General features: G+C 37.6%; 1 protein-coding gene across 1 annotated transcript in view; it reads right to left on the reverse strand.

Annotated features, from left to right (window-relative positions):
- Positions 1-21,090, reverse strand: part of Slc27a6 (solute carrier family 27 member 6) — a 53,557-nt gene extending 32,467 nt beyond the window's left edge. Inside the window, exons 1-3 of the mRNA XM_005007003.4 lie at positions 20,260-21,090; positions 12,160-12,363; positions 2,979-3,137 (exon numbers count right to left, since the gene is read on the reverse strand). Coding sequence (XP_005007060.2) covers positions 2,979-3,137; positions 12,160-12,363; positions 20,260-20,740 — 844 coding nt within the window. The 5' untranslated portion in view covers positions 20,741-21,090. The remainder of the gene's footprint in view (positions 1-2,978; positions 3,138-12,159; positions 12,364-20,259) is intronic.
- Between the last annotated feature and the right edge of the window lie 2,266 nt (positions 21,091-23,356).

Here is a 23,356-nt window from a genome sequence, read left to right on the forward strand (position 1 = left end):
CTCCAGGGCTGGGAAGTTTGCTGCTATTATCAGCCTGAATAAGCTTGCTAACCTTTTGGTTCACTAACCTGAATACTTGTCTTTTATTACTGTTACCAACTTCCTGTAGGTTTCCTTCAGTCTTTTACCTTTTTCTCTTCTGTGTATTTTTAATAGATCGTGTTTGACATCACCAAGTCTTGCTTCTCTTTTATCCATTCTACTGTGAGTGGACTTTACAAGGTTTTTAAATTCACTGGTGTGCTTTTTTTTTAACTCAGACGTTTAATTTTAAAAATTGCTTGCATTTCTTTAAGTTCCATTGTTTCTAAATTGTCTTTAGGTTCACCAAATTTTCTTAGTAAATGACATTAAATTCTGTGAACATTCTGGGGCTGGGGATTTAGCTCAGCGGCCTAAGCACCTGCATTGCAAGCAGACAGTTGTGAGTTTGATCCCTGGTACCGATAGAAATGAAAAAGACAAAAAAAAAAAAAATTCTGTGAAAGTTCTCCCATATTGATTATTGACGATGAATGGTCAGTTTTTGGCAGTTTATTTCTATTGTTAGGTGAAGTTATGGTTTCTTGAAGGTTCTTAATCCTCACAGGTATGCCACATCATCTGGGCACTAGAGAGGTGTTTATTCCAGACTTCCTAATTTGGCATTGTTTCCTCTTGTCTTTCCGAAATTCTAAGAAGACTATTCATTTTCTCCGATTCTGTACTCAATTCAATTATTTCATCACCGGATGGCTTTCAGGTCCGAGTTAGCCAGGAAATTGCTATTGATAGAGACCACTATTCAACACTAGAGGGTGATTCAAGCCCAGATTTGCTCTAAATTCACAGTTGTGTGTTGTTCAGGAAAAAAACCAGGGGAATAGTTAGACATGTAGACTATATACACAAGCTTCTATCTAGATCCAGGGTAAGATTAGTCATTCTAAGTCAGTCACTGGAGGATTCCGCTTATCTCTGAGTAGAATTGCTGGGATGAATCAGTCCCAGGCTCCTATGCCATGCCTGTGGCCATTGTGTCACCACGCTGCTCTGTACTCTGAGCCCACAGCTCACTATGACCAGTGAAGTACTGAGAAAAGACCAGCTCTGTCTTACTATGGGCTGTCCATTGCTGGGGTGAACTCATAGACCATAACTTCCACAATCAGCCATGGGTGGTGGTGATTGGAAGAGAAATTCAATAAACTGAGATCAGGTCTGTTCCTGGTACTCTGCCTTCAGGCTTGCCTGAGGAAATGAGCTGTTAGGATCTGGCCAGCATTACATTTCAATAGCCCAGCACTAAGTTTCAGGGAAAAGTCCTGAGCTTATAATCCTATCCTACCCTAGCAAATGGGTATTGCTACAAGCTATGCTGCTCAATCTTGGAGTAGTTTTAGTGAAGCCAATTCCTTTGGCTACCTTGGTTTGATACTAAACTGGATTGTGCCCAAGTCTCAGCTGCCAGGACTTGCGGTCTTGGTGGTACACCAAGACCCATCCCAGAACTGGGAGCTATCCAAGCTTAATCATGACTCTGTCCCATGGGAACATAGGTCTATGTCTGATGTCAGGGAAGTTTTACAGTCCCATCTGTGGACAGTGGCCTGGTGACAGCTGTTCTACCTGAGGTTGGAGGATGGATAGTGAAGACCATTTCTTGACTACCAAAATTGACACTAAGCTGGACCCCCCTAGAATCACACTAATACAGAGATCTGCACAGTCTCAGTGAGCGAAGGTGCACCCTAGACCTACTAAAGGATGAGAAATGATGCATACCAAACTCAAGTCTGACCAACATGCATGAAGGTCTCTACCTAATGCCAGGCATGGATCTAAATCCTCTGTCTCTGAGCCCTGACCTGCATACTGTGTCTTTGTTTTTTCCCTGGTGCTAGGTCTCACTGCAGTGGGCCTGACACTGAGCTTCATGCTTTGGTGCCCTGCTACCCAATGGGTGGCAGCTTGCTTCCAACTATATTTAAAGGTTAGTAAAGGGATGGTGAAGGCAGTCATCCACCTGACTTCACACAGTTCTGGTGGCTTATTGGGTAGCCATTGGCTTGGCATTAGCATTCTGGGTCTCTGAAAGGCTTCATTGAGAAAGTCATGGTGGTAGGTATCAAGTCTAACACCTGGGTTCAGTCCCTCTCTCCTCCCTAAACAGATATCATCTCTCTTCATGCTGAGCTCTTTGGATCTGGGGAAAGGGTGACACGGGCACCTCTTTCCTTCCTCGGCCCTCTCTAACACATCATTGCCTTTTATTAAACTAAAAATCCAGTATTATGAGTTTGTCATCTGATTTCCTTGGCTCTTGTGAAACTTGATGTGCCTGTAGGGATCCTACTCAGCTGTCATCATAGTCTACCTCCAGCAACCCAAGTTTGATGATGTCTGTCATATGCATATATCCACATTGTGGTTATAGACCTCGTTCTAAAAATCTCGCATGTTTGTGAATAGAAACTAGAGTCATGAGCTTTACCAACTGACTTCTTGGGTACCATTCCTTCACTGTGCTCACCTTTATAATGTGAATTTTCCTCTCCTCCCTTAAACAGGTAGGAGTCTATTTTCCAACTCCCTGACTCTTGAATCTGAGCTGAGCATGACTTGCTTTGGTCAGTAGAATATAAATGAAACAATCTATATGATTTTAAAAACTTATAAACAGCTTACACTTTTACCACTTTGAAACACTCCTACAACCATTTAAAGAATTAGAGAGAAGACAATTAGAGCATGAACAAACACAAGGAGAAAGCAGCTCAGTCAAAAACCAGACCCAACCATGTGGCTGAATTCCCAGAACTTTGATCTTTCTGTTTCGGCAATACACTGTATCATGAAAATGTATTCTTTCAATAAATATTATGTATAATTTTATAGTATGCACAAAAATCACTCTGAATTCTATGAATAGATTAATGAACTCAAAGTCTAATGATTAGGCGCTGTGAAAACTTATCAAAAATAAAGTCAGCACTTACCCAATGCAACACATCCACCAATTCCAAGGAGAGCAGCTGAGCTGTGATACAGAGGAAGGGTTATATAAACAATGTCATCAGCAGTACAACCAAAAGCCCACAGGCCAGCAGAGCCTTTCAAAACCTGCAGCTGACTAATCACTGCAGCTTTTGGTAGACCTGGAAGACAAGGAAATAAAAGAAAAGGAAAATAATGTATGTAAACACATATGCACACACATTCACAGGGAAGAACAGGAATTCTCTAAAAAAGTCATTTCTACATTAAAAACCTACAAATTATTTGGCCTTGGCCAAGCAAAACATCATGATTATGGAGAGAATGAATGTTGCTCATGGAAAGCCAAAATTATCTTGTGATACCTAGAAGTCTTTAAGAAAATAGGCATTTACTTCTAAGCTTTGTATCTTACCTAACATTCTCATGAGTATTAGGTAAATCTCTCAGAATATATAAATAGGTTTGCTCAGTCTGCAGCCTCTATAAACCCTTTAAGCATATCATAAGACAACTTCTGAAAACTATAGAAATATTTCCTTACTTGACTGTATGTTGCCTGCATAATGCCCTCACCAATGCATTTGTTGAGTGTATTGATTTGTCACCTTATTTATTCTGCAGCTATAAAAGCTTATGGAACCTCATCAACACAGGAATACATCACTCAGGGTAACTAATATCCTGAATCTCATATTCAGGATTTCTTATTCCTTGAACACAGAGTTGCTATTTTGTGTTCACTTTATACTTATATACATGTGTACATGTACATATATAAGTCTGTATACGTATATAGGTATAATGTAATAGAATGGAAAAACTTCACTGCTGTCAACTCACAAGCAATTGAGACAAAAATAAAATGAATCATGATATATGTTTTTTAAAAACACTGTACTCATATCCTTTGCTGCTGTAATTAATCTCTGGAATTTAGGTCTATCTAGAAAGACGATGTTTCAAAATTACATAAAATTTGAGATACTGTCATTTTCAAAGATCCATATAAAAATGAGGAAATGATCAAAATCTGAAACAGTACACCTTAAATGAAACAAATGACAATATTAGTCCATTATATTTGAAGTAAAAGTTTTCCAGAGCAGCTCCAGTGTTAAGCAGAACTCCTCATTCATTAGCCATTCATCTGTGATGTCCACTGTGTCCTAGGAGATGATCATTATCGGATACCAGATTGATGACACATAATACTGAAGCTGTTCAATATGTTCACAACCCAAGTGTAATTCTTTTCCTTCTAGGATTCCGTGTACAATTAGTTTCTTATAAAATGTATATTCATGTTTTGCGTATAAAAATTTATACATTGCTTGTGTTACTTGGCATTTATAGGATACATATTTCCATATTCTTATAGACACTTTTTATATATTTATCATGAGGGAAAAATCCATTCATCCAATTAACATATAATTTAATAGTCTGATGCATATGACACTGCCTTTATGGTTGAATATTAGAATTTTTATATGTTTCAATTTAACTTATCAAGGAACACAACCTGTCTATTCTTTTATCATCTCTTTAATTACATTGGAAGATTTAATTGTATTATAATCACACATTTTTAGAATGGCTTCATGATGAACCCATATCAGGGACAGAGCAGAGCTCAGGGGTACTCTGCCTGCGTAGCATTCATAAGCACAGGCCCTGAGTTGAATCCCATGCACCACAAAAATAAAAAAAACCTATCTCATCAAAAAGGTTCTCTGTCTAATAAACTGCTACAATGACAAAGAATCACTACATTTCCTGGAGGCAAGTTTGTCACAGAAGTCATAGAAAGCCAACAAATGGAAGAATCAGTCATAAAGTCACAGACCACTGAGGATTAAGTGTTATGTCTTCCTGTATCCCGTGTAACTGACATAGTCCTATTTAGCAATCTGTAAAAGAGGAGAAACTAATATGAGTGACTCTTGGGAATTTGATGTACTTGATTTGACTTTACTTTCCAGTTCTAGAAATTAAGTGTTAAGGCTCAGAATGCTTCTCAAACTTGGATACTTCCACATTAGTGTCTGCTTGTGTAGGATTAGAATTCCACATTAAAAAAATACTCCCACGTCTAGCATCTCGATTCTTTAGCTCAAACTCTTTAGGGCTTACTGCATGCTTCTCTGAATACGCCATGGCCATGTGCAATTCTCTGTTGCTGACATTTCCTGTTGAACTTTCTTCTCATTTTGCATTTGTCTGATTGGCTCAAACCTCTTCTATTTTCCATTTTGACTCATTTACTTGTAGCTATGTCTGTTTGCCAACATATACCTAAATCAAATAATAAACTTTATATATTCTATAAAAATGAACTCTGATTTTGCTCTTATAGGTCTTATCTGTCTTTTCCTCAATTTTTAAAAATTTTATTAGTACGTATTTGCAGTACGTAATGACTATATTCACCATGGGGAACTGGCACACTTTCTTAACATGTCTCAATTCTTCTTTTTCTTCCCTTTTTCTCCTTCCCAGCTCCTTCTATCACATCACAATTGAAAAATCTTTTTATGCCTTTTTCCTATCCTGTATATGCTATTTTTCTCTTTCCTTATGAGTTTCTCATATAAGAAAGAACAGGTGATATGTAAGATAGTGTGTCTGGTTTATTTCACTTAACATTATGGTCTCAAGGTGCACCCATTTTCTTACAGATGACTCCAGTTTATCTTTACAGCACAGTAGAGTTCCATTGTGTGTAAGTACGGCACTTTTTTATCCAGTCATCTGTTGGACATATAGATTGTTTCTAAGATGTAGATATTGTAATTTGTACTGCTATAAACATGAGTATGTATGTGTCACTGTAAAATGATGTTTTTAACTCCTTTGGGAAGATATCTAAAAGGAAAATAGCTGGACTGAATGTAATTTCTAGTTTTAGTTTTTTGGGAATCTCCATATTGATTTCCATAGGAGTTGTACTAGTTCATTTTTCCTCACAGCCTCACCACCATTTGTTGTCATTAGATTTTTTATGATAGCTATTGTTTCTCAAGTAAAGTAGAATCTCAGTGTTATTTTAATTTGTATTTCTCTAATGACCGGAGATGCGGAATATTTTTTCATGTATTTATTTTTTCTGTACTATAAACAGGTATGTTTGTACTTTAACATTACTTGGGCTCATAGTCTTGGTGGTACTCTGGTGAGACATCTTTGTCTCTCTGGTTTCAACATATTTACTGATGAATGCAAAGTTTTCACGGGGATTTTGGTCATACCACCATAAAACTATAATCTACCATGACTTCTAGAATTTCTTATGAGGGAGAGTCCCTGCGCTGATGTTCCCTGTTAGGTCTTGTGCCCTATCCATTAAATGGAACATCGTTGACCTCATATGTGAAGTTGGTGGTATCTTGTCTGTTATCCTAAATGAATGCATTTATCAATAGTCTCAAAAGAAGTCTCCACAACTATCCCCAATAGTTTGGAATTTCACAACCTGAGTTTATTGTCATCTATATGTGTGGATAACATCTCCAACTTTCCTCCTCAAATTCATATGTAAAGATATTAAATGAGGCTAGGTCTATCCTTGACTGTTAAGAATACTATGCCTTCTTGTTCTTCATCCAGAGAAGTGCTTTTTTCTGGTACAGAGAAGTTCCCTCCCATGGTTCTTCAGTTATCACATCCCTAATTCTGCACAGCATCCCTTAATATCATGGCAACCACTTTTAATTCATAATTTTTCATTTGGAGACTTATCAAGAAAACAGGGATATTGTATCAACTTGGTCTCCTATGTGCTCCTCTCAACCATATAAGGCTCTTTAATAGACTTATGAGACATATTTCCCTTTCTCTTTACTTGCCTTACGTGAGTAATGATCTTATTAGTGTAATGTAAGAGATACAAGGTACTCAGTAGATTTTTTTTCATAGAACAGACAATAGATATGCACTTACTCAACAAATACCAGTGGTGAAACATGATGGGTTTAGGCTTTGAAAGGAAAGAAACAGTAGAATACATTGTGTTTGGTGAAAGTGTATTTTAAAGATTCTTCTTTAAAAATTTAGAAAGCATATGAACACATTGACTATTTCAAGAAATCAAATAGTATAGAAGCCTTGTTATTTATATCAATGGGCTCCCTAAAATTTACATGGCCATAAACCCTTTTTTAAAAATTTCATTCCTTTGAAGAAATTTACTTGAGAAATGCTCTCTTAGACGATCTCCAGAGTTCTTGGCTCTTTCAATGCTTTATGATTTCCCAGCACTGGAGCAGTTCAGACAATCCTTCACATGAGTAGATTGTGGGGTTAGGAATAAAGGAGAAAGGGGGGAGCACAGGTATGTCTAGTGAGTTGGAGGTTAAGGAGATTATCAGGATACAGATTATATCAAGAGAAATCTCATTGAGACTGTTTTAAGAAATATTTTGTGAATTTGATATAATGTTGAAAAAAGAAGACATCCATAAAAAGAAGTCAAAACAAAAGGAGATCTTTCGGTGATGACATTAACCACCTCCCAGAGCATCGTAACAGGCAGAGGTCTCGTTTCCTTTTTCTTACTTGTAGAAATGGTTGGATGTGTGGCTGCTTTGTCCAGGCATGGACAGCCTCTCCTGGACATTCTTGAGGCAATATAAACAAGTCTACCTAGTAAGCCGGGGCTGGAAGGTGGCAAATTGGGCAGAGTCACAGCCCCATAGGACACAAACTGGAAGAGTGGAGATGATAGCAATGAAGTTTATTGAAAGAGATGAAGGAGTGTGGTGAGTGACATGGCACACTCAAGAAGCTGGACTTCAAGTGAAGCCAGGAAAGCAGAGCTGCACTGCCAGAAACAGGCTCAGACATGTGCTTACCAGAAACCTCAAAGAGTAGAAGATAATATGGGGCTATCAATAGGTAGCTTTATGGGAAGTTTGGTTAAGAAAAAATTATACCCTTGGAGTCCTTTCTCATCACTGGTGGGAAAAAATAAATTTCTGGAAATATCAGGAAGAACAGAGGGTGAAAAACCAGGAAAATAAGTTGAAATCTATATTCTTCCAGTTCCCCCTTTAACATTTGATTAGTTCTACTGTTCAAGATTCTTGTCTGAGGAATCTGAATAACAGTCAAGTAAATACCGGAAAGCACTGATAGAAATCAACCAACAAAATGTTGAGAATAACGCAACCAACTAGTATATAAGTACCACTCAGTCACACAAAGCTTCCAGTTACAAACTTCTTTGCACTGTGCTTATTGTTTGTATTAAACATAAACTGACACTCAAACTTTACCAGATCTTTGAAAAGATTCTCTAGCAGCAAAGGTAGAGACCAAAATAAACCAAAGGATAAAAGGTGTTTTGGAACAAACTAGAGAGAAGAAATTCTCATAGAAGGAATTATCATTAGTATTCTGAAAGATAGGAAACACTAAAGTTTCAAGAATGTGAAATATACTTCCAAACACTACACAGAGAACATAAAAGTTGGAAGTTAACCTTTCAAAAAGTAATTCAAAGGACAGAAGATGAAAAATAGAAAAGATTAGGAAATTATAGACTCAATCTTAAAGAGCTAATCTTTGAAAATATTATCGTTTCAACGCAGAGATTGGAAGGGTTCCTAGGACGGAGGGAGATGAAAAGGAGAGGAAGAGAAGATGAAATAAAAAGAATCAAGATATAAGATGTATGTCTGTCAATTCCCTGTCATGAATCTATTTACTACATATTGAAAGCATATACCAAGACAAAGTAAACAAATAAGTAAATGTAATAGGGAATAAAATAAAAAAGGAAAGAGAAAGAGATGTACAAAAATATTAATTTAAACAAATACTTTACAGCATGAGTTTCTAGACTGAAAAGTCTTGTAAGTTTCTCAGAACAATGAAAAAATAAAACAAATCCCAATACATTATTGACTGTTATAGTTGCTGAAAACTCATAAAAGATTCTAACATTTCAAAAAGGTGGGGGAAGGAACACAGATTACATAAAGGACAAGAAATTAGAAAGTAAAAATTCTTCTCAGTATATATAGTGGAAATCTAAAGAAAATAGAGCATGCCTTCAAAATCCCCCACAAAAATAATTTCTAATTTCTAATTCTATGAAGTGTCACTCACAAGCAAGAACAGAAAAAAGTCACTTTCAGACCTGTGAAGACCTAAAACATTATTTTCCATGTAGTATTTATCAGACATCTAGCGAAAGAAGTGAACTGACAAAAAGTAAACCAAGTTTGAACTTAGAAATTAGAGGATTCAACAAAGAAGACTGTTGAAGCAAATTTCAAAAATGACAGTAACCTATGAACCCAGAACAGCAGAGGAGCAGCTGCTCAGGCTGAAAGGGTAGGAAGAAAGCATCTGGTTAAGATGCAGTCCCAATAAAAATACATCAACATACTTCACAGATCTAGAGAAATCACTCCTAAAATTCATCTGGAACCAGAAGAGACCTAGAATAGCAAAGACAAGGCAGGAGGCATCACAATCCCTGACTTGAACTACAAAGCTTTATACTACAAAGCAACTGTAGTAAAATCAACACAGTACTGGAATAAAAACAGAGCCAAAGATCAATGGAATAGATTAGAAGATATAACCACAACTACAAACACACTCAACCTCCTTATCTTTAATAAAGGCACCAAATATGTTCACTGGAAGAACGACAGTCTCTTTAATAAATGGTGTTGGAAAAACTGGCTCTCCATATGCTGAAACTCAGACTAGACTCATGCCTATCACAACGTACTAAATTAAAATCTAAATGGATCAAAATCTGAATATTAAAACAGAAAATCTAAATCAATGGAAGACAAGTTGGATAAAAATCTTGAAGACATAGGGGTAGGTAGAGAATTCATGAACCGGAACCAAACCACACGGGATACTTCCCAGAATCAACAACTGGAATTACCTCGTATTAAAAAGTTTCGGCACGTCAAAAGAAATCTTTAGCAGAGTGAAAAGAAAACCTACAAACTGGGAAACAGTCTTAGTGAATTGTCCCTCACACAGAGGATTTCTGTCTAAAACATATGAAGAATTTTTAAAAATCAGACCACCAAAATTCAAGGATCCAATCCAAAAATGGGCATCTGAGATGAATACACAATTCTCAGATGAAGAAATACAAATGGCAAATAAATACATGAAAAAATGTTCATCATCACTGGTCATTAGAGAAATGCAAATTAAAACAACACTGAGATTCTATCTCACTCCAGAAAGAATGGCCAGGATCAAGAAAACTACCAACAACAAATGCTGGAGAGGCTGTGGGGAAAAAGGAACTCTTCTACACTGCTGGTGGGAGTGTAGACTGGTGCAACTGTTGTGGAGGTCAGTCTGGAGATATCTCAGAAAGCTGGTATTAGAAGTCCCATCCAACCCAGCTATTTCACTTCTAGGCTTATTCCCAGAAGAACTGAAAACATCTTACCACATGATATATGTGCACCCATGTTTATAGCAGCACAATTTGCAATAGCCAGATGTCGGAAACAACCTAAGTGTCCATCAACTGAGGAATGGATAAAAAAGATGTGTGTTTTATACAATGGAATACTACTCAGCTGTAAAGAATGATTAGATTGAGATATTTAAAAATAAATGAATGCAGCTTGAGACCATACTCATAAGCGAAATAAATCAAACTGACATGTATAAATACTGAAGAGTTTCCCTAGTGTAAGAAATGGTAAGAATACATAAAATATGTGGCAATCATGATTCCCCATTATATTGCTTTGAAGCTTTATAATGATTTCACTTATTAATTGGAATAGTTTTATTCTAGGTTGTTTGATTTTATTGATTTTATTTTATTGAGGGTATGAAAAGCTATTTTAAAGAAAACAAGACATTATAATAGCTAGTGCTGATTTAATATCATCTTGCTTTGAAGCACCACCAAGCTTTTGTTCTTCTGTCTCCATCGGTTTTATCATGTTGTATCTTATTGGATTTTATTATATGTGATAGTATAAATGAAATATTTTATAGACAAGGAGATAATGTAGTAACCTTTGTTCACTTTCTGTTATTCGGTTCTGAATACCCTGTAATATTTTCATTCTCCTGAATGACTTTACACTGTCTTTTTATGTTTGATACTATAGTATGTGAAGGTATACTCAAACATTTCAAGGAAAGGGACACTACGGTAGCTACTGCTATTTCGGATTGTTTTGTGGTGAATCACTATGTTGCTTAAATTGTTCTGTTCTGACCTGTGCTGTTATGTCCTCTTTTATCTTAATCTTTAAAAAAAACAGTGATTGGGGAGATAGCCAGACGCCAGCCTTTCACTGTGAGTCTGTGCCATTTGTGGACTGTGGAGGAAGGAACAAGAATTCACCAAGAAGCAAGCCCTCCCTGGGAATCAGCACCATGTGTGGGCCGCTGCAGGGAGAGCCAGATGCCAGCCCTTCTGGCATACAGGCTGTGAAGCAGGAAGAGTTACCCCCGCCCTCACCCTGCAGTAAATGACCGGCTGTGTGGAGAAACACAGGCTTCAATGATGGCTGTTGAGTGGAGTACAATCTAATGCCTGTAGTGTTTAGGGTTTCATTGATCTTGCAGGTCTAAAGCCGGTAGCCTGATCAATTCGGAGGATGGTAATATGCAGTGTATCATCTATGTGGGATCTCTTTCTGAGGGTGGTGGCCATTGTTAATTCCCTATTGCCATGCTTTGAAGTTGTGTGTCATTTTTCATTGTTTTGTTGGGTTTTGATCTGTTTTGGTTGATTTTATTGTATCTGATGGCAAGAGCAACTATTTCAAAGATAGCAAGATATATTATAGTATCCATTTTGGATTTACTATTATCTTGTTTTGAAGTCCTTTATTGCATTCATTGTTTTGTTTTTATTGGTTCTATTCTGTTCTATTTTGTTCTTTACTATGTCTGAAAGTATCTGCAGCTATTTTGAAGACAGCAGGAGGCATTATGGTAACTGTTGTTGATTTTGTATTGTTTTGAACTCCTATGTCACTTACACTGATTTGTTTCAATTGGCTTTGCTCTGTTTTATTTTGGTTGGTTTTAATCTCTTTAAAATAAAAATTAAAAAAAAGAAGGGCTCATCAAAATATGCTCTCGCTTGTATGATTTCTCATATTTTAGTCACTAGCAACATAGAGTGTGTTGTATCCTCTTTGTACCTTAAAAGAAACTGAAACATACCTGTTGTTCCAGAGGTAAAAATATACAGACAAGTAGACTTGAGGCTTGAGACAGCATAGTGGCTGCGCGACACAGGCTCTTCAGACGCTGTGCTTAGTTTTTGTTTGAGTGAAATTACTCCTTGTGGAACAGAATCTTTCAGCGCCCAAATGCTGACATCTTTGGGGAGGCTGGCAAGGATTTCTTCTATCGTTCCAAGCAAATCTGAAATAAAGGATTAGACTAAGGTAAACAAAATGTAAACCTGTAGTCATTTATCCTGGATTTGCTTTTGTGTTTTGGAATAGAGATAAATTATAAATGACATGCTGACTTTCCTTCCCATACTGGATGAGTAATACCACGACTGTTTCGTGGTTCTTTTTCAGCAGAACTAAGAGATGGAAAATTTAGTTACCACCTGATTGAAAAATTTGAGTAGATCAATTCAGAGGCAATTTTGGAGATTTTCATATAAATGATGAATTTTCTAAATGCTAAATGAAGTCATTTATTATATTCTCTTTTTCAAATGCACTAGATATTTTCCTTGAAATACAACTTGGTAACTAGTTATTCCAAAACACCACGTGTCTCACTGTGCTGGTCTCCCATAATGAAATACATGTGGGAAAATGCCCTGACTTTTCTGGAGTCACATCATTGTGGTTTAAAAACGAGTTTGGAGCCAAAAGCTAAGTGAAGAGACTTAGAGAAGTCTTTTTTTTTCCCCTCTCTGCACCATCATATTTAATGATAAAAGCCTTTGAAAGCCCAAGGAATCAAACACCTTCGAAAAAGGCAACAGAGTGCTCCATGCAGGAGAAAAGGTGACACAAGCAGTTGAGTGGGCAGAGAAGCGTGGACGCTCCAGCAGCAGGAGGATGCAAAGCTCCCAGCAGAAGCAAAATCAGGTGTAGAAGAAGGAATAGAAAACCTGGAAGAACTGAAGCGTTCAGTCTTTGGAGGCTGAAAAGATCAAGATTCCGAGTTGAAGTTCTTGTTCAGGAAGGAAAAGGATACTTTTCTGAAAAAGTACCTGTTGCCAGGATAACAAAAAAAGCACCCTCAGAGGAGAGAACCTGTTGAGTTATTCTGAGAGACTGAACTAGGTCTCCATTATTTGACCATTAAAGTAGAAGCGAACATCATGTACTTATGAGGATTAACAAAGTAAGTAATTTTATTAAAAGGCAGAAGTGAGTCTCTGTTGATGAAATGTTACATAGCAAGTGCCCAGTGACTGATGGGATGCAAAAGAAACAAAACGTCATTGCTCTGTGAGGTCTTTTGTGTAATTGAGTGAGGCATATATGCTTTTTCCAGAGTAAAAAGATAAAATTATCTACATGTTTTGCAATGTTTTTAAATGTAACACTGCCTTTAGCAAAAATCTTTTATCTGGAGTTCAAATTATATATTCTACGTGCCTACTCCAGTTTCATATCCACGTTCCTATAATATACTACTTTACATATCTTAAAAAACTGGCAACCTGTAGAGCAGTCAGGCTGCTACTTACATTTTGGACTTCTAGTTCCAGAACTGAGAGAACACATCGCTCTTGTTTAAGCCCTTTAGGTCTTGGTGCTTTATTAAAGCAGCTCGAAGAAACCTAATACACTAAGATAAAAAGTTGGCTTACAGTAGAGCTGTTAATCTGACCAAAATCTATTGAACTTTTAAAACCACATATGATCTGATAAAAGAAAATGACATTATTAAATGTAAAACAGACATCAGAATGCTCAATTCATGCAAATGAGGAACTTTACATCTAAAGCAATTATTGTCTCTATTTTTAATTAAAACTTTAATAATAATAACAAGCTACATGTTACTTTGAATCTGAATTTGGAGAGTTGCATAATACATTTGCTGGAAGTATAAATCATTATTTTTTATCTCAAAAAGGCATCTGTTCCTCACTAATTATTTCTTAATAATGTAATACATTTCGCGAAAACTCATATTCACAATAAAAAATGTATATATATACAAGATGGATAACTGTACTACTAGTCTCTGTTCATCAAAAAGCACACTTGGTGCTTTCATTGTTTGAATACTTTTTTCATGCTTATGTCTTGTAATCTGAACAGCTACTTTGAAGATAACAATATGCAATATATTAACCAGTGTCAATCTATTATTTTGTTGTGGAATTTTGTATCATTTTTATTCTTTTTTTTTCATTTTAAAGCAAAACAAAAAATCTGTAATTCAAACTGATCATAAAAAAGCAACAAGATATAAATATCAAATGTGAATAGTCAGTTCTCAATTAAAATCCACAAGATACTGGAAGGAAACACAGAAATAATACAAAATTAATATATGACAGGATTGTCAGGAGGATTTGAGACTTAAAATGTCTACTAATTTTTATTTCTAAAACAAGTTCAAATAAAACAAAATTTAAGAATGCATAGCAAATACTTTATTCTACCAGCTGCCCACCAGCTGCCATGCACACGTTGCTTTGAAAAGGAGAAGTTAAAACCCACCGGAAAGCTAAAAGGAAAGACAACTCATAAGCGCATGAAAAACAAAGAAAAAGGACTCAGATTTTTTTTTTTTTATGTTAGTTCTAAATTTTGTTTCAACGGCTTTTTTTTTTTTTTTTCATTTTGAACTGACAAGTACAAGGCTGTGAACTGATTTCTTTTATTTAACTTAATTTCAAATGTTATCTGGGGTTATAAATTAACAACAAAATTGTATATGTTCTTTTAACCCGTATCCCTAAATTTGGAAAAAAGGACAAAAAGTTACACTATGATTGTGACTCTATGTTTTGTTGGAATTTTAAAGTCTGAGAAACAGTAAGGATTTAAGGAGTTACAATATTTCATTAAAAAGGAAGTAAGCAGAAATCAGAAAAAAATAGGATTTCATTTCCTAAAAATCTAGTCAGTTTAGCTGAAGCAGAAGCCTCAAGCAGAACTCTTTCTATCCAAATCATTTCTTCACTTCACTAATGGTGAAAAATGTGAGTGAGGATAGTTAAAAACTGCAACAAAACTTTGAAAAGTCATGTAGTGGGACTTACTTATTTTTTGCTGGCAATCTTTCTTAGCAAAAAAAAAAAAGTTATTCTTCATTTTGTTGAAAGTGACTTCTGAATACTAAGTTCTGTAAGTTCTGATACCAAATAGCATTTATTTAAGTACTTCAAGTAGTTTTAGCTCTGTTTTGTATGGACTTACTTTTCAGCGAAACATCCTGAACCAGAAGCCTATAGTGATGTGAGGATCTTGTAAGGCCTGTGCGTGTCTATCAGCTGCTTGAAAGTGACACAAACCTTGAGGGAGGCATAGACAGCTGGCTGAAGGAACTAAGCTATGCACCAGGGGACCCACAAAAAACTGGTCATATTGTAAACTGCTACCAGAAAATGCAGTAGCTAGATTTCCTGTGACTACCCCTGTCTACATTGTAGGAGAAGACTCAGTGTCCCTTTTAAAAGTTCCATGTTCTTTCAAAAACTTTGTGCTTCTCCCCATATTCAAAACAACTAAATGGCATTGCTTGCACCAATACAGGCAAATTATCACTTCCTGCCTGGGATACTTTAAAACTTTTTGTACAAACTGACTTTTTGTCTCTTTATAATGAATTTCTCCTGCTCACATTTCTGAGACTGTAAAATCAGCAAGTAAAAATTTCACATATCCTTCCAATATGTCACTAATGTGAATTATGCTATTAATTCTGCATTGAAGACATTGTATTATTATGTTATTCTGTATAAAACAAACTAATGCTTTCAAATGTATAAATAGGGGATGAATTAATTGTGGCTCTTGATATTTGTAAATATTTCAACTCTAACCTTTTATATAGGGCTAGGGTATAGCACAGTAGTAGAACTGTGCTTAGCATGTGTGCGGCCCTGGGTTTGATCACCAGCACAAGCAAATGCAAAGCCCCAGAGTTCTGTGTTAACAAACCTAACAAACCTAACATGAAGATCAGTTACAAATGGTGAACTTGAGACTAACAGAACATTCACAAAATATACAAAGTGAAATTATGGATTTCATTCCATATATATGTATATATATATAAAATCTCATGTAGAACAATGCAACAGGTAGGTTAAGGTTTCTAAGAAAACTGACACTTAAATAAGCAACATTCTGATGCAATTCATATTGATGTACAGAGCTTAATCTTTCATCTAAGCTCACTTTATCTTGAATGATGTGTCAATCACTTTTGTAAGCATTGCTTTATTAGTAATCAAGATAATTGTAGGAAGTGTACGTTATCTCTACTTAAAAAGATTAAACATGAGGTTTGAAGGCCATTGGTAGTTTAAACTGTCTGACCTGCCTAAGTTAATAAATGATAGGGCTTTTGTTACACATCAGGTATATTGGGCTACAAAAATCCATTCTCTAATGTTTTAAGACCTGTTGCTTCAGCCACCATATTGTTACTGGGACACAAAACCTAACACTCATACCACAATTTAAAGGAGGAAAGGTTTATTATGACCCACATGTTTTACAGCTCTCAGTCCACAGCAGGGTGGCTTCAAAGCAGGAAGGCATAGGGAAGGGGTCTGGTAGAGGAGAAGCAGCTTAAATCATGGTGATCAGGAAACACAGGCAGAATGGAGAAGCCAGGGAGAGGCAATGATCCTCCAAGGTCATGGCCCCAATGCCCAGCCTCGTCTGAACAGATCCCATCTCCTAACAGCAGTCAGCTGTAGGGTCCCTATGACTCACTGACATTCCGAAACCTCCACCTATGAGTGCATGAGATTTTTGAATCCCAACCATGACGCCTATATTGCCATAGTTATTTTCAGTTTTCTCAATACAATTTATTGACTATTCCCCTCTTTTTTCACTCATGAATTGTAGGTCTCAGTCGCTCTGCTGTATTCAGTTCTGTATTTAGTTTTGTGATCACCCTGTACTTTTTAATTACTGAAATCAATTGCCTTCTTATAAAGCAGAAATAATCCTCAATTGACCTAAACCTAAGGTGGAAAAAAAGCAAACTGGCCATCTTAATAAATACAAGTGAAGATGATTAAATGCTGAGAAACAGGTATATGTAAGGATATTGCAGTCCATGGATATGATAATAAGTGGTTCACAGGAGGCATTTGTGTATCTCAAAACAAACTACTTTTTATAAAACTTAAAGTGTCTTTATTTTTGCAACTTTTCCTTTTGATCTTTAAAAAGCAGTTGCCTTTATGGCTGAAAGTCATCTGGAGAATTACAATGGCCCCATTGTTAACCAGAACCTTTGACCTGCATTCTGACTGCGATTGTTCAGGAAAGAGAACAGCTTTACACATTACTGTGTATATAGGGAGAAGATAGAAGGTTTCATTTCTTAAGAAGAGAAATCTAAAATTCCTAACGTAGGTTCACACACAAAATATTATTAAATCTAGAAAGACACAGTGGCACAAACCTGTAATCTCAATCCTCTGAGAGCCTGAGGCTTGACTGAGCTCAGCCTAGGCAATTTAGTGATTTAGTGAGGGCTTGTTTAAAAAGAAAAATTATCAGGAATTTAGCTCCATGTAAAGGCTCTGAGTTCAATCCCAAGTATTGGAAAAGCTAAAACAAAAGAGATTAGAGTAACAAGAATTCGTAAAGTTTAGTTATCTGTTATTGATTACAAATATTTGATATATGATGCATTGAGAAAGGCAGGAAAACAAAATATAAACACTGTACTTGAGAATGCCTTACTCATAGTCAAACTTCCTCATCACTAGCCAGTAAATGACAACAGCTGAGGGTATTATTAATTGCAGTAACAAGCGTAACACTCGTCTGGTAGCTTAGCTGACGCCTTTCCCTTGCTTAGGAAGGTCAGTAGATGCCAGCAATGGCCGACACTTCACCTATCATTAGGCATATTACCTGGCATGGCCTGTAAAACCTATTTAAAATTGGTTCTATATAACTGATGAAAAACACAATTTTCCCAAATCAAAATGTGTTCAACATTTTATTCCAAATGAAATGTATACTGGTTTTCTTATAGCAATAGACCAATTAGATAGCAGCAGCAAAATGAGATCCTTTCTCAAAAGCTTCAGGGTAACTTTATAATCATAACAGCAGTTGCTTTAATTCACTAAGGAACCAGTTAGTATACATCAGTTACTCAGCCACTTTGCAAAAGCTACTATTATAGAATCCTGAGAACTATCCGAGGGGGTAGATGGTATGATCATCATTTTACAACTTAGTAGAGTAACACAAAGACATAGTATCATAAACTAAAAACAGCATTACCAGTTAAGAAGCACCAAACCATTCGTTAGATTTAGAGCCTTCTGGTTTATCTCTGTATCAACCCCTTGGCTCCTCCTCCCATCCTAACACATTATTCTTGAGGAGACAATGATCTTCTAGTACATCTCCATCAGAAACATCCAAAGTGAATCTAAGAAGTTTGAACCAGGCCTGTTCCAATGCTGTAATCTCAGCACTTGAGAGACCAAGACAGGAGAATCATACATTCAAGATGAACCTGGGAGACTTAATGAGGATCTGCCTCAAAAGACAAAAAACAATATAACTGAAAAAGGTATGGGATATAGCTCAATACAAACTCCCTGGGCTCAATCCTCAATAACTTGCCACATATATCGTACTCACTAATCAAAATAAACTTGCCTCACTATTGAAAAATATAGGTAACTCATGTTTTGGAGGTAAAATGAATGATTAGTATGGTTTAATTTGATATCTCAGATTATTTACTGAATAAATTTGCTGAATAGTTTGGCTTAAAACTCCAGTATAGGAGCTGGGGATTTAGCTCAGCAGCGTAAGCACCTGCCTTGCAAGCCTGTGGTTGTGAGTTTGATCCCTGGTTCCGGTAAAAATACAAAAAAATAAATAAATAAATAAATAAATAAATAAAAATAAAAAAGAAAGAAAGAAAACTCCAATATAAAAAAATTCCACTGTTGCCATTAGAAAAATGAAAAAACTAGCAAATACTGCAATTAATTATTGGAAAATATAGATAAGCTGCCACAAAAGAACTACAGAATTACAATAATTCAGGTAACAGCAAAGTCTGAAATCTCCATTTTGAGAAATTATTAACCCAAAGCACTTACAAAGTAATTTCTTAGATTTTAGGATGCTTATCAGATTGACCTAAACATCGTGGCCACAGAAATCTTTCTGGGGATACTTTTAGCAACTTTAGTCTGCTCTTCTAACAGGAATTTATGGGGTTTTTAAAAATCACTTTTAGCATAATTTGTGTTTTTCTGCAAAGACTCAGCAATCTATTTGCCTGAATAATAATGTGAAAAATATCAGAGTACATCCTCAAATGAACTTTGACCACTTTTCCTACTGCATTTACATCTGCATTCATCAGCAAATATTGTTTTATCATATGATCAAAATTCTGTATGACTCATTTAGTCTACTGCTACAAATCACAGAAAGTTATCACTATCAGGCCACAAGTTGAACTGGAAGGTCAATGGGTGCTCGTAAGAATTACAGCACAAGGGTCACGCTTTTCCGTGCATTGCCAATTTCACGCGCAGTAGCGCCAGAAGTCCGCCCACTGGTTGGCTGGTGGGAGTCCAGCCTCACTCTGGCAAATCCAAACTTGCAGACAGGATAGAGTAAGAGCAGATATGAAGACTACAATGCGTGCACTTCAGACTGAAAACATCTAGGCTGAAAACACAGCCATCCTGGATACTGTTACTACTCCTAGAGGAATGTAAGTATTCCACATTGACAAGATTACTTTCTTACTCATCAAACATTTGTTACAGCTGACAAAGATTTCTCACTCCATTCTCACACTGACTGTGATAACAGTAGCAGGGAACTAGCCTTCCCCCTCCAGATAGTAGGAAGCTGAGATTTTATAAAAGTCTTCTGAAATCAACTTGATATCACTAATGTACCAAAGAGTCCACGATTAAAGGGAGTTGGGAAAGATTAATCCACAGGCCATAGAATTGTAAAACTCTTCTCTATCCTTAATATTCACTCTTAATCACACACCCCAAAGCACGCTATGCACTATTCTATATGAGAACTCGCACAGAAAAAGAAAGAATTTCCCATTCGGCTTTGCCCACCCCTCCCCATACTCTACCTGCGCCCACCACTAGGACCCTGGGCTCGCAGGTGAGCACGCAATGCAGCAGGGAACGGGCGCGGATGTTGGAGTTGAGGAAGGCCACCACGCAGCCCAGCTTAGCGAGGCCAAACCACACGTGAACAAAGTCCGGCTCGTTGCTCAACAGCAAGGCCACGACGTTCCCCTTTTTCAGAGAGGAGTGGTTGAGGAAGACCTGGGCCACTTGGTTACTCCTTTTGTCCACATCCTGGTAGGTGTAGATCTGTCCCTCATGAATGATGAAGGGTTTGTGGGGCTGCCTCTTGGCATGTCTCAGGAATTTCTCCAGCACAGTGTCCAGCTGTCCTCTCAGTCTGTACATCTGCATTTGAACGCCATAGCTTATCACCTTCAGCAGGAACCAGAAGTCGTCCCAGAAGTAAGGAAACATAAGTTTCTGCAGGCAGTGCAGGAAGATGAGGCCAGTCCCTAGTCCGGCGAGCCATGGCAGGAGCATGGGAACAGCCGAGCAGGGCAGCCCTCGCCCCTTGCTCTGCCTGCCAGGGTCCTTCTGCAGGAGCCGCAGCCTCCTGACGCGGGCGGGCACCTGCAGTCTGGGTCAGCCTTCCCGGGGGGAGCCCTGGGAGACAGAGCCAGAAGCTGGCCCCCCGTTAGGTGCACTTGCCTGCCGCCCCCACCCGGAGGACGCCCGCGCCCCGCAGCGTCCTTCTGCACGGTCCAGCTCCGCCCGGGCAGGCTGGCTCAGTCCTGAGCGCGCTGACCCTGAGCAAACCCTGGGGTCCTCCTGGGGCAGCTCCTGCAGATGCTCTCCTCGCTTGCGATGCTCTCTCGGAGACAGAGTGGAGACTGAGTTCGAGCCCAAGAGGCTGGGGTTAAGGTGCCCGGGAGGCGCCCCGGCTTCCTGTCTCCACCCCGGGAACCACGCGGGGTCCCCGGCCACGCCTACGCTCGCGCCCCCAAGGCCACGGGGCCAGGGGCTCTGCAGCGCCCCCACTGCGCCCGGGCCGGACCTGGGCCGGAGCTGGGCCGGACCTTGGAGCCCTGCGAGCGCGGCTGGGTGTCGCCAACCTCCTGCCTCTGAGACCCCCGCCGGCTCCAGCTGGCACCGAGAAGCTGGAGCAGTCTGGGCGTCCTCATGCAGCTACTCCCCGGGCAAAGGCCGGCCCTGGAATCCCAGGGACCGAAGACCTGCCAGCCCCGGGCAGGAAGAGCCGGGTCCGAGGCTCGGGAATGGGGGGAGCCGGCTGCTGGAACTGGGCTGGGCTGCGCGCCCCTGGCCAGGCTGGTGAGGAGGAAGAAGGCTGCACAAGAGCCCAAAGAATGAAGAAGTCGTGAGAAATAAACTAGGGTTTGGACAAACACACGATAAACGAAACTGCCCCCCCCCCCATCTCGGGGAGGCACAAAAAATATTCTCACTGGATACTGCAAGAATGGTATTTGTGAGAAAGGAGAATTTGCACTCTGTTCTTGAGATAGTACCCCCTCCCTGCGCTTTTTCCAGAAAGAATATCTTCTAAAACAGGCAGGGTCTACATTTATAGAGGAAGTCTATTTTTTAAGACCGCCCAGATGGTGCTTTTAACAAAAGTTTCCCTAAAAATTGATTTGAGAACTTAAAATATATATTCAGATCCGCATTCAAAAAGCAAAACAAAAGGCACAAAACGTTGCCTATTTTGTATCTTTTCTGACAATTTACAGAACTGACAAAACTTCAACTAAAGCCTGTAAGGGGGGCTTGGAATGGACAAAAGGCAAATATATAGAATAAACTTTAATACAAATGTGACACTTCTTAAGACAAAGCACTGAGAAGCATTTAATAACATGTTTCGCTTTTTCTGGTAAATATAATCATTGTAGCTCTCCACTTTTAAATGTATGTAAGTAGTTAATCGCATTTATTGAAATAAACAGTGCCTCACTTTGTCAAGCTACAAATGTTATGTAGCTGACTTCTAACTAATCTCCTGTTCCCAAAGAAAAGAAAAAATCCAGCTAACCCTAAAGAGCAGATTCTGGTTGATTAACCTGATTTATTTGAAGTCACAAAATTAATATAAACCCTTAAATATCTTTTATGTCGATAAAGAAATGCTTTCTAACTTTACTCTGAAGCTCTAATATTTTCAATTCAGAAACACTTTAACAAAAGTATTTGTGTCGACGATTTTGCGACTTGAAAAGTATCTTGGAAATTGTTTGGTTTTCTTTTCAAATCTTGTCTTATTTAACTATTTCTATTAGAAAACGTTTTCGTCACAGAATAGAATATAGAATAGTCTCCAACGTTTGGATACTCAATATAAGTAAACTTTTTAAATTTTAAAAAATTTATAGATTTTTTAAACTTTTTAAACTAGTAAAGTTTAGCTTTATGAAAAACTCATTGTGCTATACTAATTTTCTTATCTTTAACTGTTTAACAGCATGCCAAGGAGTGGAACTGATTTTTACAATTATAGATATATAAATGAGTTTATATTTGACACCATTCTTGAGAGACAATTTATTGGAAGGAACTACAAGCACATGTTACTGAATTTTATACTGATCCAAACCAATTTTATGTCTAAAATCCCTCCATGGGATTTTAACGCAAACGTGGGGACAGTTAATGTTACTGTGTCCATAGCTGTATCAGTCCTTGTGTTTCCGTGTTGTCCAAAAATTTTTCATTCACTTTTAGTATTACTAAAGACAGTTAAGTAAAACGTATGTACATTTTAGTTACAATAACTAGTATTTCTTACAATAAGGGAGAGGTAGCAATACCTGCAGGTGATTGATCAATCACTTAACTAAAACAAGAAGAAAGCACATGAAAATAGTTTAGGCATTTGAATAATCATGACCTTTAATCTGGTACAGATTACTCAGTTTCACTTAGGAAAAACAGAATTTTTAAAAAATTTTTTCTTTAATACAGTACTGTTTGAAAAAATTTTTGTCTGAATACAAATGGGTGTATAAAAGAAATCTGTTTTCAATCTGTGTATGCTTTTCTTAACCTCTTTCTAATTCCAACTTGAATTTTCTCCAATTCATTTCTAACCCTCTCAGTTACTCAGTGTATAAATCAAAATAGTACTGATCAAATGATATTATA

The sequence above is a fragment of the Cavia porcellus genome, unplaced genomic scaffold (assembly GCF_034190915.1).
Source record: "Cavia porcellus strain 051 isolate PalLab524CR breed Dunkin Hartley unplaced genomic scaffold, mCavPor4.1 scaffold_21, whole genome shotgun sequence".
NCBI lineage: Eukaryota > Metazoa > Chordata > Mammalia > Rodentia > Caviidae > Cavia > Cavia porcellus.